The sequence below is a fragment of the Hevea brasiliensis genome, chromosome 13 (assembly GCF_030052815.1).
Source record: "Hevea brasiliensis isolate MT/VB/25A 57/8 chromosome 13, ASM3005281v1, whole genome shotgun sequence".
Taxonomy (NCBI): domain Eukaryota; kingdom Viridiplantae; phylum Streptophyta; class Magnoliopsida; order Malpighiales; family Euphorbiaceae; genus Hevea; species Hevea brasiliensis.
Genome location: NC_079505.1, coordinates 5,560,473 through 5,587,685, shown reverse-complemented (window position 1 = coordinate 5,587,685; position 27,213 = coordinate 5,560,473). Strand labels below are relative to the sequence as shown.

At 30.7% G+C, this 27,213-nt stretch overlaps 3 protein-coding genes and 1 non-coding gene across 5 annotated transcripts; 2 read left to right on the top strand and 2 right to left on the bottom strand.

Annotated features, from left to right (window-relative positions):
- The first annotated feature begins 381 nt into the window (after positions 1-381).
- LOC110643111 (uncharacterized) lies at positions 382-5,361 on the top strand. The gene is made up of 5 exons (XM_021795357.2): positions 382-890; positions 1,811-1,935; positions 3,170-3,481; positions 3,581-3,750; positions 4,633-5,361. The coding sequence occupies exons 1-5, from the start codon at positions 558-560 to the stop codon at positions 5,046-5,048; spliced, it is 1,356 nt and encodes a 451-aa protein (XP_021651049.1). The 5' UTR covers positions 382-557; the 3' UTR covers positions 5,049-5,361.
- Positions 5,362-11,854: 6,493 nt separating this feature from the next.
- On the bottom strand, positions 11,855-20,633 carry LOC110643112 (uncharacterized). 2 transcript variants are annotated; one of them, XM_021795358.2, is made up of 13 exons: positions 20,184-20,631; positions 17,767-17,840; positions 17,551-17,634; positions 17,325-17,405; positions 16,768-16,848; positions 16,040-16,132; positions 14,444-14,623; positions 14,236-14,303; positions 13,890-13,941; positions 13,345-13,398; positions 13,161-13,250; positions 12,670-12,736; positions 11,855-12,506 (listed from the first exon to the last, which is right to left on the bottom strand). In XM_021795358.2, the coding sequence occupies exons 1-13, from the start codon at positions 20,314-20,316 to the stop codon at positions 12,415-12,417; spliced, it is 1,149 nt and encodes a 382-aa protein (XP_021651050.2). In that variant the 5' UTR covers positions 20,317-20,631; the 3' UTR covers positions 11,855-12,414. The 2 variants fall into 2 exon arrangements, with proteins under 2 accessions (XP_021651050.2, XP_057987676.1); XM_058131693.1 differs by lacking the exons at positions 13,161-13,250; positions 13,345-13,398 and having other exon boundaries at positions 20,184-20,633.
- Positions 20,634-22,412: 1,779 nt separating this feature from the next.
- On the bottom strand, positions 22,413-22,484 carry TRNAW-CCA (transfer RNA tryptophan (anticodon CCA)). The gene has a single exon. It is a non-coding gene; the product is annotated as a tRNA-Trp (tRNA).
- Positions 22,485-23,212: 728 nt separating this feature from the next.
- On the top strand, positions 23,213-26,905 carry LOC110643116 (uncharacterized). The gene is made up of 4 exons (XM_021795365.2): positions 23,213-23,527; positions 23,643-23,769; positions 25,985-26,156; positions 26,489-26,905. The coding sequence occupies exons 1-4, from the start codon at positions 23,306-23,308 to the stop codon at positions 26,703-26,705; spliced, it is 738 nt and encodes a 245-aa protein (XP_021651057.2). The 5' UTR covers positions 23,213-23,305; the 3' UTR covers positions 26,706-26,905.
- The last annotated feature ends 308 nt before the right edge of the window (positions 26,906-27,213 follow it).

The following is a 27,213-nucleotide window of genomic DNA, read 5'->3' as shown; positions in this document are numbered from 1 at the left end:
AAAATCTTAAAATAAAGTATTCGTGTCGGTTGATATGAAATTATATATATATTAAGACTAATAAAGAGATTTAATACATTTATAAAAATTATTAAAAATTAAAAATTAATATTAAATTATATAATATACATTACAATTTTAATAATAGATAAATATATAATTTTATAAAATATATTTAAAAATATAAAAAATAATTTTTTTATTTAATTTATTTAATATTATTTTTTTTTCGAAGTATTTAGTGTTATTTAGAAAATTGAATTGAAATAATAGACATAAAATCGATTTTGATAGTAACAATTCGATTTTAATATTATTCGGTTCAGAGCACCGGCACCAGTAGAAAGGATGGACAGATGCGGAATTAAAGGTTTGCCCCTACAAAACGACAAGCGCCTTTCTGCTTGCTTTCGTACTTTGCAGTTTGTATCCGATCTATTCACGTTTCTTGCTCTGTCTCCAGATATCCTCCTAGCCTAGAAATCCCAAACCCACCGCTAAAAATCGTCCCTGTTCCTTCTTCTTCATCTTCTGGGTTCTCTAGTGCTCGAAAAGCCATGGTGGATGATGCTTTTGTAAGCAAAGAAAACCCAAAGAAAGCAAAAGACAAAAAGAAGAAGAATAAGAAGAAGCGTGGAGGTACTAAGAAGAAGATGACAGCTGAGCAGACTCTGGCTTTCAAGGCTGTCACTGAATGGGTGTATTTGGATCAGCAGTCTTCTCCTCCTTCGGTATCCTCTGCTTCTGCTCGTGTTGTTGATGATTTTGGGGTGCAGAAGACTATGGGCAGAGGAGGAGAGAAGGTTGTTTTTGAATTGCATTCTCATTCCAAATGCAGTGATGGGTTCTTGTCTCCTTCCAAGCTTGTGGAGAGAGCTCATGGGAATGGGGTGAGTGCAGTTGGATTGATTTCCTTTCTATTTCTTCCTTGTAATTTTTTTATTGATTTACAAATGCTAAACTGGGGTATTTTTTTTTTCTTTGTTTCTGCTGGTTTTGTTTTCTTGCTTTTTTGAATGGACAAATGAAATGGGTTTTAGTTTCATAGATTAGCCATCTATTCAATTATTTTATGCTTTAAGAGTGGCAAGTGAAATGGATTGATTCTATAATTTGATTTTGAAGGGACTTTTAAGGATATGAATACTACTAATTCGGAAAAACAAAGGTGGTAGCCGGGTAGGGCTTTGGCTTCTAGCCTAATATAATATGAATTGGAGATTTGTTGTATTCTAAGATAACATCTTTTAAAGATATGAACAACCTAACAAAGTGGAGTCTTTAAAATTTTCATTTCAACTTGGTTTTGCTTAATTTGTTTTTCAACACAAGAAAATGCCAACCTTGACTGGATTTATGCCGTTTTATGTTCTTGGTTGCACATGCATTTTGGGTTTGTTTAACTGTTTCAAAAGGATAGAATAGATTAGATTATAGGATGAACTGACAGTATATATATTGGGGTTGCAGTATTATTTATTGGGGACGATAATAGCCTTTTTTTATTATTATTTTTATTTTTTTCTCTTTGACTAATCATCTACACAAAAATATTCTCCAGAAATTTTTGGGATGGAGCTTCTTCATCTTAACTATGGCTAAAGAAAAAGATTGGAAGTTGAATTTGATATTATGAGCTGAAAAGAGCATTTTAGGATGATTTACATTTGGGGTGGACTTTAATGGATTCCTTCTCAAGATTTGTTCCTTTTTTGGAAGTAATTTTCTTTAAATGCATTGGCTGGTGCATTGACATTTATTATGTTCTTATTTTTATCAAGATTTAATCCGTACACTCTGTTCAGAACAGGTGAAAGTTCTTGCTTTGACAGATCATGACACGATGGCTGGTATCCCTGAAGCTATGGAAGCAGCTCGGAGATTTGGCATCAAGATAATCCCGGGTGTTGAGATCAGCACTATATATTCTCCTAGGTACTCCCTATAATTAATGTAATCCTTGTTTGCAATTCCTTATCTAGTTATCAGCTACTAATTTCATTTTAGGATCAGCTTGTTTTTCTTAGAAATATGGTCTGGACAAAACAACCAAAAATATTATCTTTGTGCATAATGATGTGAGAGACTACCTAGTATAAAAGTTTAAAAATTATACAAAACCTCCATTTTTCTTTTACATTTCAGTTTTTTGGATTATTATATGATGGCTTTTAAACTTTACATATATATAGAAATAGAAAGAGAGAGACTACAAATAGCATAATATATGTCAATGACATCAAAATGGATATTAAATGATTAGAATTGGGACATGAATAGAATATATTGAAATATAGCCACTTTTAGGTGGGACAGATACACTACAAAAAATGTTATGGGAGTTATGGAGCAAACTTCAAGCTCATATTCAGTGTGCGATATTTCAACAACCATTTGAGTCAGTGTTATTAAAGGTGCCAAAAGGCACCGGTCGAGGCCCTAGGCCAGGCCAGGCCTAGTTCCAACAAGTGAGTGCCTCTCTCACCAAAGCATTGAGGCACCAAGCGAGGTGCGCCTCTTTCAAAACTAACTCTCCTCCTTCTCTCCTCTTCTCTTCTCTCGTCCTCCTCTCCTCTTCTCTCCTATTCCCTACGCCCTAACAAAGTGGAGTTAATTAATCTTTCTTTAAATTTCATTTCCTTTCTGTAACCTTATTTTTCTGCTTTCTGTTTCTTGTATATTACATATAGTGCAAATAAAATGTATTTTTTTTAAATATGTTTTTTTTATTTATTAAACTAGTTAAAAGTATGATATATATATATATATATATAGAGGCTACGATGCCTCACTGTAAAAGGCCCTCGCCTCGGCTGTTGCCTAAGGCCATAGGGTAGCTTGTACGCTGTCGCCTTTGTGTCATTTCTTGCCTTAATAACACTGATACAAACACATTGCAAGTAGAAGAGAACCAATAAACCCTAACCCTGAAAAAAAAAATATTATGGGCGTTATGAGGAAACTTCAAGCTCATATTTAATGTGCGTTATTTCAACAACCACATTTTATGAACACACTGCAAGGAGAAGAGAACCAATAAAGAGGAAAAAAAGAAAAAAAAGAAAAAAAAAACAAGGTTCACTTCAGAGTTGTTTTTTTTTTTCCTCTCTCCTCTTGGCTTATCTGTACCTCTGATGTTTGGGTTTGGATCCTTTGATTTATAAAGCAGAAATACTGAAGCAGAGGAGCCAGTGCACATTCTTGCATATTACAGTTGCTGTGGGCCAGCAAAATTTGAGGAACTGGAAAATTTATTGGCTAACATACGAGATGGTCGTTACCTTCGTGCAAAAGATATGATCTTGAAGCTCAACAAACTCAACTTGCCTCTTAAGTGGGAACATGTTGCCAGGATTGCTGGCAAAGGAGTTGCTCCTGGGAGAGTGCACGTGGCTCGGGCTATGGTTGAAGCAGGCCATGTTGAGAATCTGAAACAAGCTTTCGCCAAATATCTATATGATGGCGGACCTGCTTATTCCACGTAACAATCCAGTACTTATGTTATTAACCAGTTTTAGCTTATTTTTATTTAGAAAATTCAGAACTGATAGATGGAAAGTGTTTATCTGTTCTGCATCAGGGGAAGTGAGCCTCTTGCAGAGGAAGCAATACAAGTGATATGTGAAACTGGTGGACTTGCAGTGCTGGCTCATCCATGGGCATTGAAGAATCCTGTTGCAGTTATCAGATGGCTGAAAGATGCAGGTCTTCATGGGTTGGAAGTTTACAGAAGCGATGGAAAACTGGCAGGCATGTGGTTTCTGTCCTCAACTGCCTCTCCCTCTTATTTTCTAAATCTTTATCTCCTTTTCAAGTTTTTATTCTTTTATTGGTTTTTATGTGTCAAATGCTATGGACTAACATTATATCTTCTTTAACTTTTTGTATTAGATATATCTTCTTGACCTATAAATGCATTTGATAATGATAAATATTAGCGAAGGGGGAAAAATATTAACACCACTGTGGAGTAATAGGCTGAACTTCATTGATGAAGGTGAATTGGAACTGCTCTTCAATTCATCCTCCCACTTCAGATATGAAATGTTGATTCGATTTCATAGGATTTGCATAAGACATAGAATGATATTACTTGCATTCAGAGAGCTGACTGAAAATCCCCTCCTGTGTTTTCTGTTATGTTTCTTTACAACCCAAATGGTACTAGTCAAAATGTCAACCAGGATAGATGAATTTTGCTCGGAATTAGAACTCTTTTTTGTTGCTTTATATTTGATGAAAATGATTGATGTCACCATGTGATCTATGAGTTCTTGTGCAACACAAACTTAGGTAACTTGCTATTTCATGTGCAGCTTGAAGTTTGTGTGCTAAGTTTGAAATTCAAAGTCTAGTGAGTTATGAAAAATTCAATAAATTTCTTGTGATTCCAAGTTGAAACCAATTCCAACTTACTTGATCTGCATGGAGATACTGAGATGATTTACTTGTTGATACGAATGGCTATTCTCCAAAGTCCCATTTGGCTATTACCATGAGTAAGGATGGAGTTTTCAGTAATAGAATAGTGGCATTTTAGCTTTAACAGGACACTCAAAATGTATGACTGATCTCGGTTAACTTTTTTTCTTAGATTGGAATTCATATACTGATTTTGTTTTTTTTGAACAGTATACAGTGACCTAGCAGACGCTTACGGTCTTCTGAAGCTTGGAGGGTCAGATTTTCATGGAAGGGTTGGAAACAGCGAGTCTGAACTGGGAAGCGTCAATCTTCCAGTGTTGGCATTGCATGACTTCCTGAAGGTAGCTCGTCCAATCTGGTGTGGTGCTATAAGGGACATTCTTGAGAACTATGCTGAGGAGCCCTCTGATACTAATCTAGAAAGGATAACAAGGTATGGGAGAACAAGAATTTTAAAGGGAATTGCTCCCTCGAGCTGTGGCACAGATTTGATTGATCGTTGCTTATCATTGTGGTTAACAAATGAAGAGAGACAGAATGCCGAGTTTGAGGCCATTAAGCTGAAGCTTTCCCATATTTCAATTAATCAAGGAGGGCTTCATGTTCCTATAGAGAGTAAATAACTCAAAACTGATATTTCCTTGTAGCCATTTTTCTCAAAATGATGATGAGATAGCTAGTTTTTCATCTTTTTATCTTGTTGGTTCTTTTGGTGTTTGTCCTGTATCTCTTGGGGACTTTAACAAGAGTACCTTCGCATCTTTTTCATTACATCTTTAAGCATTTCTCTCGGGTAGATTTTGTTAGAAAGCAAAATCGTAGGGATGGGACTCTCCAAAGATGCAAAAGCAGATGGTACTTTTTCTCATAGCATTTCTGTCAAGTAATTGAGGCTTGCTGACAATTTTTTCAGACTGGCCATATTTTCACTTTAAAGCTTTCTGTTTTCGAATCTTATCTGTATGATTATTCAAGTTGGTGGTTTTCTCTTTTCCCCCTATCACCTTATTACAGGTTGAATCATAGTTACCTAGAACGTGATATGGTGACATGAGTGCTGAATGCTTCTTGGTTATCAGGTACTTTGAGGGTTGGTTTAGTTGAGTAGGATTTAATTGGATTGATTTATTTATTATTTTTTTAGGAACTTATTTAACTATTTAGTATTAGTTTAAGAGTAAAAATACACCTTTTACCTAAAATTTAAAATGGTAGAATTCATTGATTTTATTATTTAATAATTAAAAAATTAAATTTAATATACTTATTTTTTTATCCTTATTTAAAAAAAATAAATATAATTTAAATGGAGTGTTTTTAAATTTTTAATAAAAAGTTTCATTGAATGATTTGAACTTTTGTTAAATTATGTTGAAATGAATTTATTTCTTTCAATTAAATAAAATTTATTTAAAATTTGATTTTTAGATTAAAAAAAATTATTTTCATATTTTTATATTTTAAAAAGATTATTAAATACACCCAATGTATATGTATCCCTCTTTAAAAAATATGAATATCACATTCTTAATATCACGACCCAACCTATGGGCCGGACCGGCATTAGGACCTGGGCCAGCCTAAAGCCTCCGAGGCCCGTAGTAAGACTAACTATTCCTTAACCTAACTCTAAGGCTCATTTGGGCTCAATTTCAAGAAATCAACCGAACAGAGTCCGGACCTGTAAACACAATATATAATCATTTGGGGAGCTTAGCTTACTCTCCACATACTCATAACAACATAAAATAAATGGGAGCTCAGCTCCCTCATCCAGTCCATTAACATACATAAAATAATAAGTTTACAGATCCAAAATAACAATTTATATTACAGATCCAAATCAAATAAATATTTCTATTACATGCGGAAATTCTAAGAGTTAACAGGTTTGTACAAACATTAATGAACGACCTGCGAGGGAGAAAAGCAGGTTAACCTCAAAAATATCTTCCTGTAGCCTGGAAAAATATTGAACAGGAGTGAGCGTTCGACTCAGAGAGTAAAATATCAATTTTAACTATAATCTCTATAACTATCTAAAACTAATGTACCCTGTAGAGTGAAATGCAACATCAGCAATATTTTCATATCATAACAGCAAAAAGGTAATTTGGAGCACTCACACACCCAGTAATATCAATCATAATATATGTGAGCTGATCCCCTATACAGCTCTCTTAAATCTAACCTGTGCCAGCGAAGAACTCAAGCCGGACTTTCGCTTAATAAACCAAATCGGGGCCCCAGCGAAGAACTCAAGCCGTGACTACCCCGAAGGACCGGGTCCCAGTGAAGATCTCAAGCCGTGACTACTCGTCCTATCCATAGCCAACACCACATCACACGCACGCCAACGCACGCACACTGCTCCAAATTACCACAACAACATACATGGCACTTTAACAGTTGTGAATGCAACATAAAATTTGCCTAGAGTTTAACTACATAGATATATGCATATAAGTGATGCATGGGCATGCTTGAACATATAATAATATCGAAATTACAATTAAAATTAATATTTTACTCACAGACTTGACAGCAGTCACTGTGGCGGCTGGGCGGAGGAAGAAGGTTATTCCACACTGCAATTACATTACAATTATTTAATACAATTGACTCAATACAAACCAAAAAAAGACCAAATATGTTCTAAGTCGTGCCGAAAATCCGGCAGAGTCTCCCATATACCTAGGACCTACCCAACCTGCAAAAGGGCTCAAAATGCACTTCTATATTCACAATTCATACACCCACAACTCAATCACATCACACAGCCCCTCCTGGGCCTATCCAAATAGTCCTCAATCACAAAATGTAAATTTACAGTTTAGTCCTTATAATTGATTATTTTTGCAAAAACTGCCCAAATAAGCTCTAAAAATTCTAAAACTTTTCCCCGCTGTCCTTAGCAATATTACTAGGCTATTGCAAAATGAATCATAATTTTCTGAGCTACCACGAATATTTTATGGATTTTTAATCCCATTTAAGCACTAGAAAATTATGAAAAAGTAAAGTTCAGGTTTATCTACGCCGATTCCGACTCTAGGGACGCTCTCGGGACGTCTGACAATGGTGAGGTAGCCAAAATCTCGATCAAATTCGGAGACTTTTTCGGTAGCCGATCTATCTGGCCAGAAATTCACAGACCCGGACAACTGTCGAATTTTCGCGAATTGAAGATACCTACACGAAGCTCACAACACGGGGGTTAGTACATAAATTTTACAGAATTTTCTAAGCTCATTTAATGCTCGGAAAAACACTGCGAAGTTCCGTGGGACCCATCGAAAAATGGTGTCGAAAAATTTTGAAATTTATATTGCCATGAAGCTCTCGACGAGTGGAGCGCTCTGGTACTCTCGGTTTTCTTGTGGGGTTCACGGTTGCGAGAAATCTAGCCCAAAAGTCAAAATGGGCTAAAATTTCCCGGACAAAAATTGGACAAACCGCTAGATGGATTTTGGTGTTCTTGGTGTCTATGGAAAGCTCTCGAGGTGTAGATGGGTTTAGACACAAGACCCGGCCCAAATGGTGGCCGGATTGGCCGCTGGTCGCCTCGCCAAGCAACGCTTCCGGCGTTCAGCGGCATGAAATGGGTTCTTGGGAGGTGGTTGGCGAGGGGAGGAGGGAGGAGAGAGAAAATGGGAGAGAGAGAGAGAGAGGGAGGAGAACGCGCGCGGGAAGAGGAGAAGAAGAAGAAAAAGGAGCCGGTCCGATTAGGCCAGTCCGATTCGGTCTGATTTGATTCAGCCGGTTCGATTCAAGATACAAAATTTTAAATTTTTACTCTGCCTTGAGACCGAAAATGATGCCTAAAAATTTTGAAAAAATTCTTGAAAACTCAGAAAAATTCGTAGACTCCAAATATATTTTTAGTTTTGCCATGTGGTCTTTAAATTAATTTTTAAAAATCATCAAAGTTTTTATTTTCGGAAAATCGAACTCGATTTCTAAAATCCGAAAAATTTCAAATAATTTCCTAAAATTCAAATAAAATAAAATATCAATATTTATCCAAAAATAATAAATTTAAAAATTAGGGGTGTTACACTTAAAAATAATAATAACTGCTTTTTTATATCTAAGGCAGCACTAATCAATCACATTATTGTCTAAACTGACTGTGTGGATCTATGGATAAAATAATGAAATTTCACTTCATTGAGAGTGACTAATGAAATATCCATGCTATGCATATATATTATAATCTAAATAATAATAAATTTTTATTATCAAATTAAATTTTGCTTATTTAATTTAAATAAATTTTCTTTTGTTTTAATAGCAATTTTTTAAATTAATTTATGACATAATTATTTAAGAAAAATATTCTTTAATTCTTTTTATACATAAATTAATGATAGTTTATGTAATTACTTTATTTAAAATATAGTTAAATTATTTAATTAACAAATATAATTTAAAATTTACTGATGCTAATGATTAAATAAACTGAATGACACTAAATTACTACCTAATCTTATAAGATTACAAATTTATATTATTTTAACATTTGATTCATTGCTCAAATTATTATATACATTCTCTTTTTTTAAATTAGTTTCAGCTAATATTTTCAATTATTCCTGCTTGGATTTAAATTTTTAATATAATTTTATTTTCCATGTATCTTTAAAATTTTTCAAATGAAAAAAAACTTAATTCAAATAAAACAGGAAAATAATCTAATAAAAAATAAAAAGGAAATAAAAAAAAATTACTAATATGATTATATAAAAAGACTTGAAAGGTAGCTCTCAACTTTTTAGAAAAAAAAAATTGCATTAATTATATAAAAAGAATGCATATTATGCATCTGGATGACTTTATATGGGGAATATAAGTTGACTTTATATTAATTGACTATAATATACTAATCTGATTTATTTTGTTTTAATTTAATTCACGATTTATGTCTGTTTAACTCTTTTTAACAAATAAAATTTAATTTATATTAATTTTCTTTGTACTTAATGGAGTGAAAAAAATAAAATAAGAATTAATAATAATAAATTAAGCTACAATATATTTTCAAATTATGATTTAATTAGCTATTAATGGGCAAGTGATTGAATTATAAACCAAACAGGAAAGACATTAATATTCAGTTAGAAAAAAAAATGGAGAAATTAGTGGAGGCTGAAGAAAAAAGAACAACTCAAATAAATAATATTAATATATTTAGTTGATTTGTTTTAACTTAATTCATAATTTGTGTTAATTCAATTATTTTAAAAAATTAATTTATTTTAATTTTGTGGTCAAAAATGGAACGAGAAAAATAAAATAAAAATTAATAATAATAAAAACAAAAGTACAAAATAGAATTATTATGAGATGTGATCATATATTTTTAAATAATTATTTAATTAATATTAAGAATGAAAGATTGAATTATAAATTAGGTAAAAAAAGTATCATTGCTTCAATTACAAATAAGAAAAGAAATGGAGAAATTAATGAATGCTAAAGAGAATTAAATAGTGCTAGAAAATAGTAGTAATAAAATGGTGGAAAATAAAAGATTAGCTTGAGGCATAATAACACTGTTTTAAGGATAATTCTGGCACAAACCGTTATCTTTTAAGATTTAATTAACTTTTTTTTAATATTACATAGAAACAACAATTAACAGAAATATATAAATAAGATTTATGAATTGAAATCAGTAACTCTTGAAAGAAGTAATAAAAATAATAAAGTAAATCAAAAAAATTAAGAGTAAGTAGATTAAGAGAGAATACTTGGTAAGAAGAACGTTTAATGTGTTTCAAATGGTTGAAGATATTAACTATCTATAAGTAGAGATAAAAAAAAAATTCATATCAAATTTAATTAAGCCATTAAATCATTATTAATTAAAAAAATATTATTCTTTAATTGAAAGAATTTTAATGTTGCTATTTAAAATATTAAAATTCTAAAATGTTAGTCATAAGCTTTGGACAAATAAGTTAGTTGCTCTTAAATCAATGAATTTAATAGCCACAAGTTTTTTTTTTAATGACCATAAGTTTTTATTTATTTATAATAATAATAGTAATAATAAAAATAAAAATAATAAATAATGTGTTTAATTATATTTTATTAAACGATTTTGATTTTCCTTTAAAACAAATATGAATATTAATTTTATTACTATTGATTTTTTTCAAATTAAAAATTAGGGAATATGATAATGAATAATAATTATATTTAGTGATTAATATTTTTTTATTATTTAAATTTAAAATATTAATAAAAATAATGGAGCAAACAAAAGAATTAATGGTAATTAGATAAAAAAATATACTCGGTGAGAAGAAAGTTTGGTGTGTGTCAAATGGTAAAAGATAATAACTATTTATAGGCAGAGATAAAAAAAAATTCATATTAAAATTAATTAAGTCATTAAGCCATTGTTAATTAAAAATAAAATTATTATTTAATTGAAAGAATTTCAACTTTGCTGTTTAGAATATTAAAACTTTAAATCATTATTCATAAATTTTGAATAAATAAATTAATAATTACTCTCAAATTAATGGTCTTAATAACTAAAAGTTTTTTTAGTTATTTTTTATAATAATAATAATAATAATAATAATAATAATAATAATATTGTGTTTAAGAATATTTTATTAAATAATTTTAATTTTCCTTTAAAATAAATATAAATATTGAATTTTATTGCCATTGATGTCTTCAAACTAAATAATATTTTTTATTATTTAAATTTTAAAAATCAAATTAATTAATAATTGTATTAAAAAAATAAATTTTATAATAATTATATATTACAAAAAATAAAAAAATAATTGCCCCTAATATGGTAATCATTCACACCTCAAAACCTTAATTATTTTCTCAAAATTTCCACAACTTCAATATTTTATATTAAAGGCGACGCATTTGCGACAACTTGAGATACCCTGATTAGAGATTTTTTAAAAAATAATATAAAATTAAAAAGAAGTTGCTACATTAATTAATTTGAAAATATATTTAAAAAATTAAATTCTATAATAATTATATATTATAATTATTTAAAAAATAAAAAAATTAATAATTATATTTAATAATTAATATTTTTTTCATTATTTAAATTTAAAACATAAAATTAATTAAGAATCATGTTTCGAAAATTAAATTCTATAATAATTATATATTATAATTTATGAAATACAAAAAACATATCGATAAATTTATTTAAAAATTATCGCTTGTCGTAATGCGATAATAAAAATTTAATAAATTTAATTAAAAATTACCATTTATCGTAAATGTGATAGCTTTGAAATTTTATCCAGCAATACCAAGTAAGAGAAAATCTATTTGTTTTATGATCACAACAAAATGTATTGACAAAAAATTATTATTATTATTATTATTATTATTATTATTATTATTATTTTATAAATCATTGCTTTCGTAGATAAAATTCAAAATCTCTCAAATTAATTTTGAGATTTTGAGTATAATTATTCCCAATGACAATACAAAATGTCATGGCCACATCTCCATTTCTATCCCACCCAAAAAGAGGAAAAGAAAGCTCAGAATAGCTTACTAGTTAACTGTTAGCTAACACAAAATTTGATTTGCTATCTGCCAAGTCAATTGCCTCTAACTTCAACTTCTGAATGGATCTTCAATTCATTGTGCTCATGGAGCTTAGTTATATTGTACATAAGCCTATTTCTATGTAATAATAATAATATATCCTAAGAAGAAGCAAACTGCTCTGATATTGTGAGAGAGACTTTCAGACATCTATTGATATGTAACAGGAGTACTGAAGGTCGATGAAGAACATTTGTAACAAGTATCATTTGATTAAACAGGAGCTGGGTTCATATTCTGACGTCTATGGCCTACAACGGTAAACTGACTGGAAGCAAGAGTGAATAATGTGAAGAGATTGGTGACTATTGAGAAGAAACAATTTCAATGATTTCCATCATCCCAAAAACATCCTGCCGAAAATGTCAACCCGGCATATCATCTGTACTTGCCAATTTCTGCTTTTTTCTTGATTGCTCTTTGACTATGATACACAAATGAATCTATTATTCCAGCAATTGTGAAAATACCTAAAAAAGAGTAACAGCCTCTTAATTACAGAAATCCAAAGAGAATAGTAAACCTGGATTTTTTGATATTAAGAGATAACAAAACAAGATCAAATAGGCTTGTCTTTAAATTATCGAACAATCATTTTCATGGAGGCCCAGGAGAATGAGCAAGAAAGATTACCTCCAAATACTGCGCAAATATTGGTCATGAAGTGTAAAAATGAAATATGCTCCTCTTTAAAAGTCACCTGCAATACACAAACAAATGATAAGCAACATCAGGTGGCCAATCCTCTTAGAAGAAGCACAGATTGACAATGGAAACATGAATGTCACAACCATTGTTATTTTGAAAGTTCTCATATCAGGATGAATCGAATAGTCATAGGTTTTCCATTATTCGGTATCTTTGATTATGATATTATTGACAATTAAATAAATATTTTGAGAATTTGTTTCTCCAGAGAATGTGTTTCTCTACCCTCTTTGTTCTTGAGAATTAATTTCTCTTGATCTATTCTTTATGGTTGTACATCACACTATTTAGCAGAGAGAAAACAAACAGATTACTATTACATCAGAAGTCACATGCAAATAGAAAAGTCTGCAACACCTACCATGAAAAACTCTAAGGAATTTAAAAAGCATATTAGATGTCGACAACGAACACACCTTAATTGGAGAAAAGTCATAGAAGAAGAAAACTCCAAGAGAATCATGTTGATCCGGTTCTGATTTCTTGAAATGCTCTGTTACAGAGTACTGTACAATACCCATGTTAGTGCCTCTTAGGAAATGATCCCATGAATGAGACGAAAACAAATAGATCTGTTATATTTAGGGTGTTTGTTATTACCTGGTTTGAGCTAACAGTGTGGCCACTAATATCAGTATATATTGTTGGGACTGCCTGCAAAGTTAAAATATTTAGCAAATCTATCTAAACATTTGCCAGTATTTAGCAAATCTATCAACACTTAACGGTTAGAACATTGCAGATTTTGACTGTTAAAGCTCCACACTCAATCACACACACACTATACATAGGTTTTCAAATACTTTGTACTTTAAAATAATCACTCAAATACTTTGTACTTTAAAATAATCACATATTAGTATGCCCTTTAACCCATTTTCTTCCAGACAATTTTTTCCATATGCCAACACTTGCAAACAACACAGAATGAGAAATCCGCATAATTAATGCTTGTAATGAACACAACAATCTGATGAAAAGAGACATTATATAAATAGATACAATAATTGAAATTCTCAGATTCAATAGGTCAAATATCCTTCCACAACTTTGGATGATTTTCCAACTATCAGTATCAAAAATAAAAGAGGACAACCGAGAGTATTTACCCAATAGTCAGAAACTCAATGCCTTGATATACTAACCTTGAGGAAGTACTGGTGAATGCCATTTGGTGTTTCGTGCTCCCAATGTACCCTAAAAAATGATACACAATACATCAAAGTTCTACTGAATAAGGGACAAGATGAAATCAATTAACAGCATACTTTGAAGTAAGAAGGAAGCTTGCAGTAATAAGAGAAAATCCAAAATATCGGTCGCATATAAACACATGCATGCTTGCAGGCCTATATCGATTCTATCATACTTGCAAAAGCATGTACGAGATGAACTCATAAATTCCACTTAATATGACGGAGATGCCCAAAATAGAATAACTTAAACATTTCAAGTGTAAATAGCCATGCAAGAGAAGAAAGAAACAATTACCCATCCAGGGGATTCACCACACCAGGAAAGTAGTCACCAAAAGCTAGTCTATTGATCCTGTGACTTATCTAGATCATGCATCATAAAAGGTAAAATAGTGTTAAATTAAATTTTCAAAATACAACAAAATTTTAAAATAAGTTGTAAAAAATCCAAAAAGAAAATTTAATTATATTTGAACTATTTCAAGTATCAAAATGCTTCTTACATTATAACTATACGATTTAACAGACAGCAAATCTTTCACATGGACATTTGAGTGATGAAGGCTTTTCCCAGGTACAAAATGAAAATTTCCAGCCACTTTATTTACTTCCAGAGATCCATATATATTACATCCTTCACCTTCTTCATCTATGACCCTTTGGAAAAATTCTTCCCTCATACACTGAAACCAAAAGGGACATGAAAAAACTCAATACAATTACAATACAAGGCTCACACATGGTAAACAATTTTCCCAGGCCTACCTGACCATAAAAATAGCAGAAAATTTTCATAACAAAGACATGCATTTAATTTTGCACAATTTATGAAGCTCTGTAAAGTTTTAACTACTATTTCAGTTTATGAACATCCAAGAGTAATGCAAAACAACAATATTATGCAAAACAACAATATTATAGAAATGGAGGCATAGAATTTTATCACAATCGTTTAAGAAACAATGCAACAATTTGTGTCACACACCAAAAAGTGATGTTCCAGCAGGTCCAGGATAATACTTCCTTAAGTGGCTCGATATCTTCACCCATGAATGATAACTCATTTTGGCACAAGCTAAAATTTTAATGGGTCATTCATCACACTCTACCTACTCTCTAGTTATGGCCCACCAATACACAATTCAGAACAGAAACTGCAGATACAGACTTGCCCTTCATTTGCCCTGTTATCTTTTTTTTCTTTTGGATTGAAGCGGCTGCATCAAAACTGGAGCTCACCCGCGTCAAACTCACAGAAATTGCTTGCATGGGCTGAAAATGGCTCCTTCTTGCTTTCTTCTTCCTTTTCTTTCTTCTTTTGGAGAAGATTTTAAATAGCATTCATTATTGTGGCATGTGTATTATTCCCTCTTTATGATGATGTTTGCTCCATGTAAGCCAAATAGCCAATTTAAGAACACGTCCCTGATATATCAACAGATTTAGCCCAGGACTCAGGTCATAACTCGTAGGCTATCACAAAATGGATGTTGCAGATGCGGGCATACTTAACATCACAAAGGCAATTGGTCGCAGTTAGATTTTGTTTTCCCCTTCTTTAAAGCAACCATGTTGATGTCCCAAAAGCTTATTGTTAATAGCATACTATTCATTTTATTTGAAATTCTAGTCTAAAATGGATACCATGTACATTGCATTGAGAAGAAACTAATGTGACATGAACTCCACATCCTAGAGAATATGTGGTTTCCAAATTAAATGGGCCATTGCCACATCAGATTTCCACTATCAAATTATATATGCTACAGAAAGTAAGAGTTCAACTCTAAGAGTTCAACCCTAATATACTCCTTTACAGCACAGTGTGGCTCCGATACCTTCTATTTAGTGTCCACAGTAACAAATTAACAATAATTAGGACAAAGGGCTAATGGAGGATTGTAACACCACTTATTGCTAAGTCATTCCTAAAGAATATGATAGCATAGCTACATTAGAGCAGGGGAATGGAATATGCATATGAAGCATGCTAATGCAAGATACATCAATTACTATAATAATTAGTAGCTTTTGTGCCCTCCTAAAGATTAGCTTATATTATGTTACAAAATGCTCTGAAATAGTACTTGCAAACTAACCTGGTCAATCAAATGCGTACCAGTCAATGCCCACCCTTTTTTCTTGTATGCTTCACGAACTTGTTCACATGAGTTGCAACAATCATCATCTGACTACATAAGAAAGAGCAAGAGAGAGAGAGAGAGAGAAATTAATAAACAATCTAATATTATCATTCAACTCAATTTCATGAAAGCAATATTGAGTGTTAGCTGAATGTGAATAAGTCTACGGGAGACAGATGAGAGAAAAGCAAAATAGCAATCTTAAGTAAAAAGAGTATTAGAGAAGTATGAAATGAGTATCCTTAAGCTGCTGTTTAACTGTTCAAAGTTGATAAATTCGGATGAAATTTTTTTTTAGCCCAAGCCTTTCTTACCAAAAGCTTGAGCTTTCACCAAGCAAGGTCAACAAACAAAATACATTTTTCATGAGCATCCAAAACCCTGCAAAATCTGGATTTATAACTCTTATTACAAGATTAAGGTTTCAAAAGAAGCAAACGACGTTTTTTTTTTCTTTATTAGCATTATTTGGGATTGGGAAGCAAAGTAGGGCGATGATCAGATTTAGAATAGTTCATCAAAACCATGAGACTTAAATATGCAATGTATCGTAAAGTTTCCCAGCCATTTTATATCAGTTTAGCAATCACTATGCTACCTAGCATATAATATAGTTACATGCTTCAATTGCCATAGATTAATAGATAATGTAGCAAAAAATGGATGCCAGAGATTAAATGTACCATTTCTGCGCCATAGCATGAGCCACAATAAATTTCATTGTGTTCAAGTCTGCCACCATGCTTTTGCAAAGGCTTTTCAACCTGCACGAAGAAGAGAAAAATAATTAAAATGGGCAGTTGATGTACAAGCAAAGAAGGAGAAACAAAAAAAAGCACAACAAATATTCAAAAAATTAAACCATGAACAGAAACAGAAAACTGGGAGAAAATATGTTGCACGTTTGGGGTGGAAATAAGGAACATAATGGAAAAGGAGAACCTAATTCACCAAGTTATAAATCAAAGTTCAAACCCCTATGAGTATATCTACATTGCGAGGCATATTGACCAATTTGAGGCTTATATATACGAGTACAGGTGTTTCTGTGTCTAACAATGATATGATCAGCATAAGAAGTGGTACAGTGTGTGCATACACATGATCATAACCAAATCTAAAGAATAGGATGTTATCAGTTGTATTTGTAAGAATTGCTTGCTCAAACAGGGAAGGGAAAACATGCAAAACAGGGAAGAGAGAGAGAGAGAGAGAGAGAGAGAGGTATTTTCTCACTGACTTTTGGTGCACCAATCCCATCACGCCTGACTTCAATTACATCACCATGAACATTAATCCTTTTCTTAGTTATATTATGTCTCTGTACATGAAAAAGAAGAATTATAAGCAGCAAACCAACACAGGTTTCAACAAATAACAGTCAAGCAATCAAATGAATTGAGCGAGCAGCCAAATAATGTGCAAATGTAAATTGACCAACAAGAAGCCACTTTTTGTGTACATACTATATCGAAATGCTCCTCTCCCATGATATCCTTGGCATCAATACTGAGCAATGTACATGGAATGGCAGGAAAAGTGACATCAAACTGCACATTCAAGCAAAAACAAGGATGAACCAAAACACAAACATCAATTAACACCTAGCAACTCCAGAACACCAAAGGATCAAACCATGGGAAGCAATGAATCAATTAAAAGGAAGGAAGAAAGAAGAGTACATTGATCCTTAGAGTTTCCCCTCTTGAAGTATCCACTAAGAGCTTCGTCTCAGTAACAATACGCAGGTATAATCCTTCAAGAAAAACAGGCATCAATAGCCAATATAACTTTAAGAACTACTAAGACCAGATCCAGTAACTCATAAAAATCTTTGTCAAGAAGAAATAGAGAATATAAAGAAATGTCATTAAATACCACTCAAAAAGATTAGTTCATAACATAAGTATAGGAAAAGAAAACATCGCAAAATGCCAGACTTGATAAAATCGAATCACCAATCTTTTTCTTCTTCTTCTTTCTTTTTTTTGTTCTCCCTTTTTTTTTCTTTTTTTTTTTTTTTTCCAGCTGAGGCACTGGCTTAAGATGGTCATTATCAAGAAGTTTCTTATGCTAATATCATTATCTAAAGAAGATGATAATTTTTAACATGATAGTTTATGCTTTGCCGAAGAATCATTACACAACCAATATAAATAGGCATGTTGAATTGAGAAATTTTCAATATAAAATCCACAAAAATGAGATACAAATGAAAAGATCAACAAAGCATTATGCCATTTCTCCAAATACAACAAAACCTTTCCTACATTATGTCATCTATTAATTGTTATTGTTGTTTATTGAGAAGGGCCAAATCCTTATTTTGTTAAGATTTACATAATGTTTTGTTCAATTCTACTACAAACTTTGGAATTCATTTGAAATGAATTCCACTGTTCGGTATAACACAACTTAAAATGCAAAATTCAATTGAATTCTACATAATTTATGTTTCGTATAATTTCAAAATTGAAATTCATTTGTCCTTATTTCTTAAACTATCCTCAATAATAAAATTAAAAGATTATATTTTCTACAGAATTAAAAAAATCTTATACCTAATAAATTTATAATAATTAACAAACATATAAAGCAACTAACAATTAATGCAGAATAGGAAGTTTAGAATTTTATTTAGGAATTTTAATTATTATAGGATTAAGAAATTTAAAGAGTTTTTATTGTTTAAGAATTTTATTATTATTAGGTCTATTATTTTCTAATTTATCTTATTTAGTATTCCTAATTAGAGTTGAATTAGGATTTCTATTCCTAATTTGATTAGGGTTGTAAGCTCTATTAAACTCAACTCAACTCAACTAAGCCTTTATCCCAAAAATTTGGGGTCGGCTATATGGATTTGCTTTCTCCACTCTAAACAATTTTGAGTTAAAATTAGCTCCATTAATAGAGCTAATTTTCTATTATTCAGTACATTTGAATTATGATTATTATTGAGATTAAATAAAATTATTGAGAATTAGTTCTCTTTTTTAAGGATTGGTCCTTGTTGTGTTCTTTGTTCTTAGTTGTTCTACATCAATATAGTAATAAATATAAAACAAATTGACATTTCTCATAATATAGGAGATGTATATAATAACATAAATAATGTCATCACTAAGTGCATAATAAGCTTAAATATTAAAAACTGAGGACAATATAAAATATCTTATGTGATAATAAATATAAAAAAAAAAATTTAAAGGAAGAATTGTGCAAGGTGACAGATTGCTTTAAGGGAAAATTTAAGGATGATATTAATGATACTTGGTTATTTTTCCTTAAAGATTCAAACCACTTTTAATTTTTTTAATTAATTAATGGTACTTATTGAGTGTAGTAAATTCTATTGATCACATTAGTGATCAAAATTTCAAAGTGAATAGTTAAAATATATAAGTATATAAAAAGATGAATGATTGAGAAGAAAATTTTTGATAGTAGCATTTTAGTCCAAAAAATATTACTATGTAAGTTTCCTGGAATTCATTTCAAATTCCATCAAATTTAATAGGAATCATTTTTAGTTATATCCAATTCCTAGAATTTATTTATTTTTTTAACATCAAACATACAAAATATGAAATTCAATTGAATTACATAATTTTGTATTTTAGAATTGAACCAAACAAGCTCTTAAGTTTAATCTCTTATTCTATTAAGATATATTCAAAGCTTTATTCTATTAGAATTTTATGCTATAAATGGGGTACTAATTTCCAATTTTAGAAAAAAAAATCTGAGAATAAAAAACACATTTACTGGTAGTCTTTCCTGGTTGTGTAACCAGAAAATCAGTTCTTTTGGTTGATCTTTTTCAAAACTATTATAGATTCAGCCCCATAACACAACCAATGGGTTTTTTCATTTGCACCTTCTTCACAAGCTTATTTACACTATTGAAATCTATATAAGCATCCCTCATGTACAATTCATTTGCCTAACCTTCAACTTCTCTAAATTCTTAAACATCCTATATCGCAATTCAATTCACTACCATATGCTCAATTCAAAAGACATCATCTTTAACAACTGATATGTAATGGTCAGAAGCAACCCACAAACACACAGAGAGAGAGAGAGAGAGACATACTTAACTCAGAGGAGAAGAGGAAAAGCATGATAAGAAAAGAGACGAGGGTAATGAGGCCACCGGAAAAGGTCCTCCTATAAAAATCCTCATTGATTTTTGGGTAAGCATCTAACTTCCTCAGTTTCTGAATCATGCTTTCCACTTTCAACCAAAATTTCCAAGTAATCAACCAATACCCAGAAAGGTTACACCTTCAAAAGCACAAAGAAAACAAGAATCTATACATGGGCATATAAAGAGGAAGCCATAGCTGATATAGCCGTGGCCTAAACAGAGGCGGCGATTACAAGAAGGACGGCGAGTGGTAGGCCGGATAATGGGTCAAAGAGAGACGGAGAGAAGAGAAAGGAGAGACCTTTCTTTGGTTTTCGATCAATGGGTACAGTTGGGTGTCGTGTCCTGACACAGTAAGGAAATAAAATCACCTAAATCTTCGCTTCTCGTCACGTTGATGTTTTGTCTTAAATCATTTTGCCTTATCAATCAATCAAGCGAAAGGGAATTTTTTTTATTAGGGAATTTAAAAAAAAAAAAGTAAAGGAGGGAAAAATAAAAAAATAAAATTATGAAAAGTAAATTATTTTTCATTTCACATAAAAAAATAAAATATTTATAAAAGTTATTTATTTAAATTCAAAACTCAATTAATAATTTTAATATTTCTACTTGTTTTAATTTTAATTAAAATTTATTTTTAATTATTTAAAATTATCTTAAATTTAATTATTATTATTTAAAAATATTTAAATTTATTTATACATTTTAATTATTAATTTAAATAAAAAAATATTTTTTTATTAATAATTTATATTTAAAAATTTTAATAATTATATAAAATATTAAAACTAAAATACAGTCGGGTTAAATATCCACAAAAGAAAAAAAAAGTAGCTTCTTCAAATAGTAAAAATCTATTTTTTATTTAAAATAAAATAAATAATTATAAAAATAAAAAATAATTTATTTATTTTCAACCCATTTTCTCTCTAAAAATAGAGAGAAAAAAAAAAACTAAATTTCTATTTATTGTTTTTCATTCTTATTTTTCTTCCTTTCTAATTTTTCATCATTCTAAATAAAATAAAATATTTTTATTTTCCTTCACAAATTTTCTATTTTCCTTACTTTTCTACTTTTCCTATTTCCTTACTTTTCTACACTCTAAACATATCCTAAAAAATCAGTCTTCTTTATATTCACAAAAAAATTAATTATTTTTGAAATTCTTGAAAAATAAAAGAATAATGGCTGAAACAAATCTCACACTCTACTCATTTTTATCATTGTTTTATGATTTTTATTAAATAATTACACTCTAAATTATTGATAATAATACAATAATACCTTACAACATGACCTAAAAGCATTACACATTTTAAAAAATTTAATCCAAAATCGTTTAAAATGAAGAGAGAGAATTCATATAACCGACCCTAAATTCTTGAAATAAAAACTTAATTGAGTTGTAATACAATAATACCTTGCCGTCACTCACGCCATTATAAATCAATAGAACTATCATCTCAGTTATATTAATTACTCCAAATTAATAAAACTATTAGGGTGCAATTATTAAATAGTATTAATAATTGAGGTAATATTTTTTTATTAATTTCTAATGATATGCTTAATAGTAGGATACAATTGCACAGTTGTCAATAGTTTTGATGTAATTATAAAAAAAAAATAGAACAAAATTATAAAAATAGTAAAATTTGCAAATTTTTTCCCATTTCCCCAAAAAGAGAATTAAGAAACTTTAATTTTTTTTAGCATTAAAAATTTTAAGATGGAATTTTAAATATAATATATATATATATAATAATAATTTAATTTTTTAAAATTTTAATATATACTGAACTATTAAAATTAATGTTTATATTGTAGTTGTATTATAATAATTATATGTTTTAACATATAAAATTTATATTTTTAAATTTTTAATATATTACTTCCAATAATTTTTATCCAGATATTTTTCGTATTATATTATATTAAATATTATAATTTTTATTTTTGCACTTTATTTTTAAGATATTTTTATTTTTGCACTGATTAAGTGATTATAGAGTTTGTGGGAAATGCTGGGTGAAGGGTTGAGAGTTCAGAGCGTGTGGAAAAATACAGGAGGGTAAGTTTTAAGGGGTCTTCCACATAAATAAGGTAAGATTTGGGGACTTATTTGAAAAAATAATATAAGGAAAGGCAAATTTTACAAAAAAGGGAAATTGAACCCGACGTGAATCGAACACGCAACCTTCTGATCTGGAGTCAGACGCGCTACCATTGCGCCACGGATCCACTTGTTAACGTACTCTTGAATTTTTATTAAAAAAACTACTTTAGTATTGTTAAATCACTATTTAATTATAAATAATTAATATGTAATTGGTTGCATATAATTATTTTTTTAATTAATTATTTTGCTATTAATTATTAATATATTAATTATTAATATGAAAAGTTTATTATTAAATGTTGTTGGTTAATTTGAAACTGAAAACCAATTGAAATTTGATTACTATAAATTATAATTAAATTAAAATCAATCAAAATCTGATTGATAAAAATTAACATTGAACTAGATTAAAATTGATTAGTATAATTATTAGTTAAATTAGGTTTAAAAAGATTAAAGAAATTAATAATTAAATTTAATCGATACCAAGTAATTAGAATGAAATTAAAATTAAAATTGAATAATTAAGAAATTTTAAAAATTTAATTTCAAATTCTCTAAATTTAAATTAGAAATTCATATCTAAAATTGATTTTTGTCTTAATTTTTAATTTTTAATTTTTAAATTCTTTAAATATATAATTTTTTATTTTAGAAAATTTATATATTTTTAGTGAAAACTTTTTAACATGATTAATTAACTAATAAGATATATTTGCATAATTTAGAAATTTAATTAAATAGAAAAATAAAATAAAATGCATTTAAAAAAATTAAAAATTTACAAATAATCACATAATTATATATTAATTTTTAATTATAAAGCAAATAATAATAAATTCGTAATTATATTACCTTCTTTATCCATTGGCGATGGTAATAGGCTGCTCCACAGTTCATTGTAAACGCCTAAACAAGAAGCCTTCGCTCAGCCGAAGAAACCATGAGCTTGTCTCTCATTCAAGGCTATTCTTCGGCGGATGAAGAAGCACCACCGGAGGATTACCGTATCTCCTTCGATGATGATGATGATTATGAATACGATGATTCGTCCGCCTCCGCCGTGTCCGGCGGCCGTTTGCTTTCCTACAAATCAGTATTCGGCCAATCCGCTCCGTCCAATGGATCGTCCGGTCTTCCCTCTGCGCTCCACGTCTTCTCCGAAGTAATCATTCCTAATTTGTGTTAATTAGTTGAGGAATTCCAAATTAGGTATAATTTTCTGTGCTAAATAGAGATTAGGAGTCTAATAGTTTCTTTTTCTGTTGTGGTTTTTGGAGATTTCAGGACCTTCACAGTTTCTTAACAATTGCGTTGAAGAGCAACCCAGCGCAGGAGGCGTTGAGCACCAGCTAGGTAGGCACGGTCGCTGGAGGAATCGAAAGGAGAAGAAAGACTTACCTGCTGGTAAATTTTTTGTTATCCTTTGATTCTTTGCTACATTTGTCAGTAGAAATTAGGTATGATTATAGAAAAATCATAAGAAATTTATTAAATTTCTATATCAGTTTAATTTCATTGGCATCTTGTGAAGATCCAAAGAGTATGGTTTTTTGAGACTCGCTTTTTTCACCAGCAAGTTTTGAGCACAAAATCTGTGTCTGAAATTTAACCTAGAAGAAAAGGACATACATTACGTAAAACATTAGCGGCTTATGTGCAAGTTTTGAAAAAATATTTATGATAGCCCCTGCAAAAGTGACAAATCGGTAACGAATCCAACTTGGTCAATCATCTATGAACCCATTTACCATGACTCTGTTACTGACAGACAACACCCTTATCTGGACTCGATCCATTGCAAACTAATTTCCCTATAAAGTTAAATAACAGGGTAGAACATTAATTGATCAAGTTTTATAAATTTAAGTGATTATTGAATCGCATTAGTAATGGTCTTGATTGCTACTTGCAAGGTCAGAATCAAAGTAAAATTAAATAACAAAGTACAACATTAATTAATCAAGTTTCATAATTTTAAGTGATTAGTAAATCACATTGATGCATCCCACATCAGTTCTGCAGAGGATCTTGGGTGTTATATATATGGGTTTGCAAATTTTTTCTTGTGAGCTAGCTTTTGAGGGGGAGTTTGGCAGGGTCATATCATTTGGTATCAGAGTCTCACTCTGTTCACTCTGTATTGGTCAGTGGGCCATATGCAAAGATTTCCTAACATTTTTCGAGAGAGGTCGGGGTGAATGAGTCATGACTCCAATTGCTTCACGAGAATGCTCAGGATTTGGAAATGATGCATCACACATCAGTTCTGCAGGGAGGCATTGAGTGTTATATATATGGGTTTGCAAATCTCTCCTTGTGAACTAGCTTTTGAGGTGAAGTTAGGCAGGTTCATATCACACATATCACACATTGTTAATGGTCTTGATTGCCATTTGCAAGGTCAGAATCAAAGTAAAAATTTGGTCAGGTGTCTGGTTTGGCCATAAGGACTAGTGGTCTTGGTGCATTTCCTAGTTATGAGGAATAAATTTTTTTGGTGCATTTCCAAGTTATGGTTATTTCAAGTTGGTCTTTAGACTCAAATATTCCAAAATTAAGATTAGGACTTCCTTTGTTTGAACCTTTTTGATATATTCTACCAATAAACAACCAAAAATTTGATGTTGTATCATGCCATCTGTGCAACATTACCAACATGGAGTGACGGATCATTTCCCATGCTAGTATTGGTAAATTTCAAGTTGTTATCTATTAGACTGTAGGTTGCAGCTTGGAGGTTTTTTCAAGCTGGTTTTACTTACACTTTGTAGTTTGAAGATTTTATCAATGTTAGCCTTTAGGTAGGTTTTGGGAACAACTCCTCCAAAAAAACAATGTGCAATTATTCCATCACTGTATCAGTGTCACACAGTACTACATTTTACCAAAAAATTGAGATACCTGATGATAGAATTGCAAATTTATACAAGCAAGCTCAATTTCTTAAGTTAAACTTACAAAAGCTTACAAGTTCTCCTTGGACAAACCCATTATGATGTCTCAAGTGTCTTTTGTTAACTTGCTTCAGTTCTTCCTTTTACCCAAAACACCCGCATCAGGTGAGGAAGTTTAGACATAGTTATAAGACTTTGACCCTTTTAGTGAATGGGAAAATCAAAGAAAATTTTGAAAGCACACATTCTTATATGATATTTATACTTGAGTTCAAATAACGTAGGCCTCTAGTTTTGATTAGATATATGTAGGGCATGGAATTATGAAGAAAGAAGTAGGCAAGGATGGGTGCAAGGGATGTGCATGAAATTTTAAAGAAACAAGTAGGGAGGAATACACATAAAATTTTGAATAAACAAGGGAGAAAGAGATGCATGAAATTTTGAAGAAACAAGTAGATCCCTAGGTCAATCTGTGAGGAAGGGGAGGAGAGACAGAGAACACATATGGATAGCAACTCAAGTGTTATTCGTGCAACACATTAAAGAATTTAGTAATTATCTGATTTGTCAAAGGGCTGAGAAGGAAACTTCATATTAGGCTATATGGAAGGAGGCATTAAATAAAGATTTCTTGGTAAATTTTTTGACCATATATCTATTATTAATATTGTTCCATTGGCTGGAAGAAATAATTTTATATGACATGCACCTATTTTTTGCAGGTGTTGTAGTGGAGGCCAAAGCTCAACTTATTGGCATTCATGAGCGAGTAAGAAGTGATATTGAGTCTAACCAGCCTCCAACATCATCAGTTCTTAGCACAACACAGGAGGGAGGAAAACGAGTGCCAACCGTGACCAATCCCAATGCAGAAGATGCTGCGGAACTACTGAGGTACTTTCTTTTTTCCCTGGTCTTTTAGATATATCTCTATGCCGTGATAAAAGTTAATTAGTTGTTTTCTTTGCTATGCCTACTAGTGCTGATTGTAAAGACTGAGTGATTTAGAGAAATTTAAGGTAAATTGCCAATTTGGTTGTGTCAATTCACAGTCTTATTAATGTAAAACCGATTTTTATTTTTAGTGGCTAAATGATCAAATAAACTCCACATTGTGCCTTATTATTTTTAATTTTCGGGTACTGGTTGCCATAAAGAGCTATAGAATAAACAAAATCCAGAAGCGCCACTTCTCAGTTGTCATTGGTTATTTTTTGCCTTTATAGGATGTGCTTGCAATGTGGAATACCTAAGACATACTCCAGTGCACGTGGAATGGTATGTCCTGTGTGCGGTGATCGGCCATTCGACACAAACAAAGAGCCCAAGAAAAAGGGTTCAACGATTAAAGATAAGGAAAAAAGTAAGAGGATGAAGGGCCAGTCATCTCACGCTACATGGAAAAGTGAGACAGAGATGCAACTCAGACAACAGTTTGATTAGCATAATTAAGATTCCCGTTATGTTTAGGATCATTAGGAAAAATGTGTAATCAAACATGGTTAAAGTAATCAGCAATCGAGAAGCAGGTCCAAGTACATTTGAGAATGCGCTATCTGTTATCTGTCTAAGAAGTACGGCTGCTGTTGCACAGTTTGAATTTGATGCTTAGGATCAGCCGTGGTTAGTTTGTTCTTTTTCTATCTCCATCTTAGCTAAATTACCCAAATTCATGCCTTCACTTTTGGCAAATCTTTCGATTTTAACAAAATGACCGTGATCGATGTGATAGAATTATCGTTCAAAATTTCGTCAAATAGATATTGAAAGTTTTCTTGCGAACAATTATAGTTTTTTTTTTTTTTTTTTCTCTTCTACGAAACGTGAAGAAAATTATAAAATAGGAATTTACGTTCAGATGCATTAAATTTCCATATATATATATATATATATATATATATATATATATATATATATATATATATATTAATAAACATTTAAAAAATAACTT

What these genes read in the sequence shown, in the direction of transcription:
- LOC110643111 (XM_021795357.2), top strand. Translation starts at nt 558, where the DNA reads ATGGTGGATGATGCTTTTGTAAGCAAAGAAAACCCAAAGAAAGCAAAA. An exon ending in AGCACTATATATTCTCCTAG is followed by an intron (nt 1,936 to 3,169) that starts GTACTCCCTATA and finishes TTTATAAAGCAG; the next exon opens with AAATACTGAAGCAGAGGAGC. An exon ending in GGCGGACCTGCTTATTCCAC is followed by an intron (nt 3,482 to 3,580) that starts GTAACAATCCAG and finishes GTTCTGCATCAG; the next exon opens with GGGAAGTGAGCCTCTTGCAG.
- LOC110643112 (XM_021795358.2), bottom strand. Translation starts at nt 20,316, where the DNA reads ATGATTCAGAAACTGAGGAAGTTAGATGCTTACCCAAAAATCAATGAG. An exon ending in ATGACTTTTCTCCAATTAAG is followed by an intron (nt 12,737 to 13,160) that starts GTGTGTTCGTTG and finishes TGTGTATTGCAG; the next exon opens with GTGACTTTTAAAGAGGAGCA. An exon ending in TATTTGCGCAGTATTTGGAG is followed by an intron (nt 12,507 to 12,669) that starts GTAATCTTTCTT and finishes ACTCTTTTTTAG; the next exon opens with GTATTTTCACAATTGCTGGA.
- LOC110643116 (XM_021795365.2), top strand. Translation starts at nt 23,306, where the DNA reads ATGAGCTTGTCTCTCATTCAAGGCTATTCTTCGGCGGATGAAGAAGCA. An exon ending in GAAGAAAGACTTACCTGCTG is followed by an intron (nt 23,770 to 25,984) that starts GTAAATTTTTTG and finishes TATTTTTTGCAG; the next exon opens with GTGTTGTAGTGGAGGCCAAA. An exon ending in GATGCTGCGGAACTACTGAG is followed by an intron (nt 26,157 to 26,488) that starts GTACTTTCTTTT and finishes TTGCCTTTATAG; the next exon opens with GATGTGCTTGCAATGTGGAA.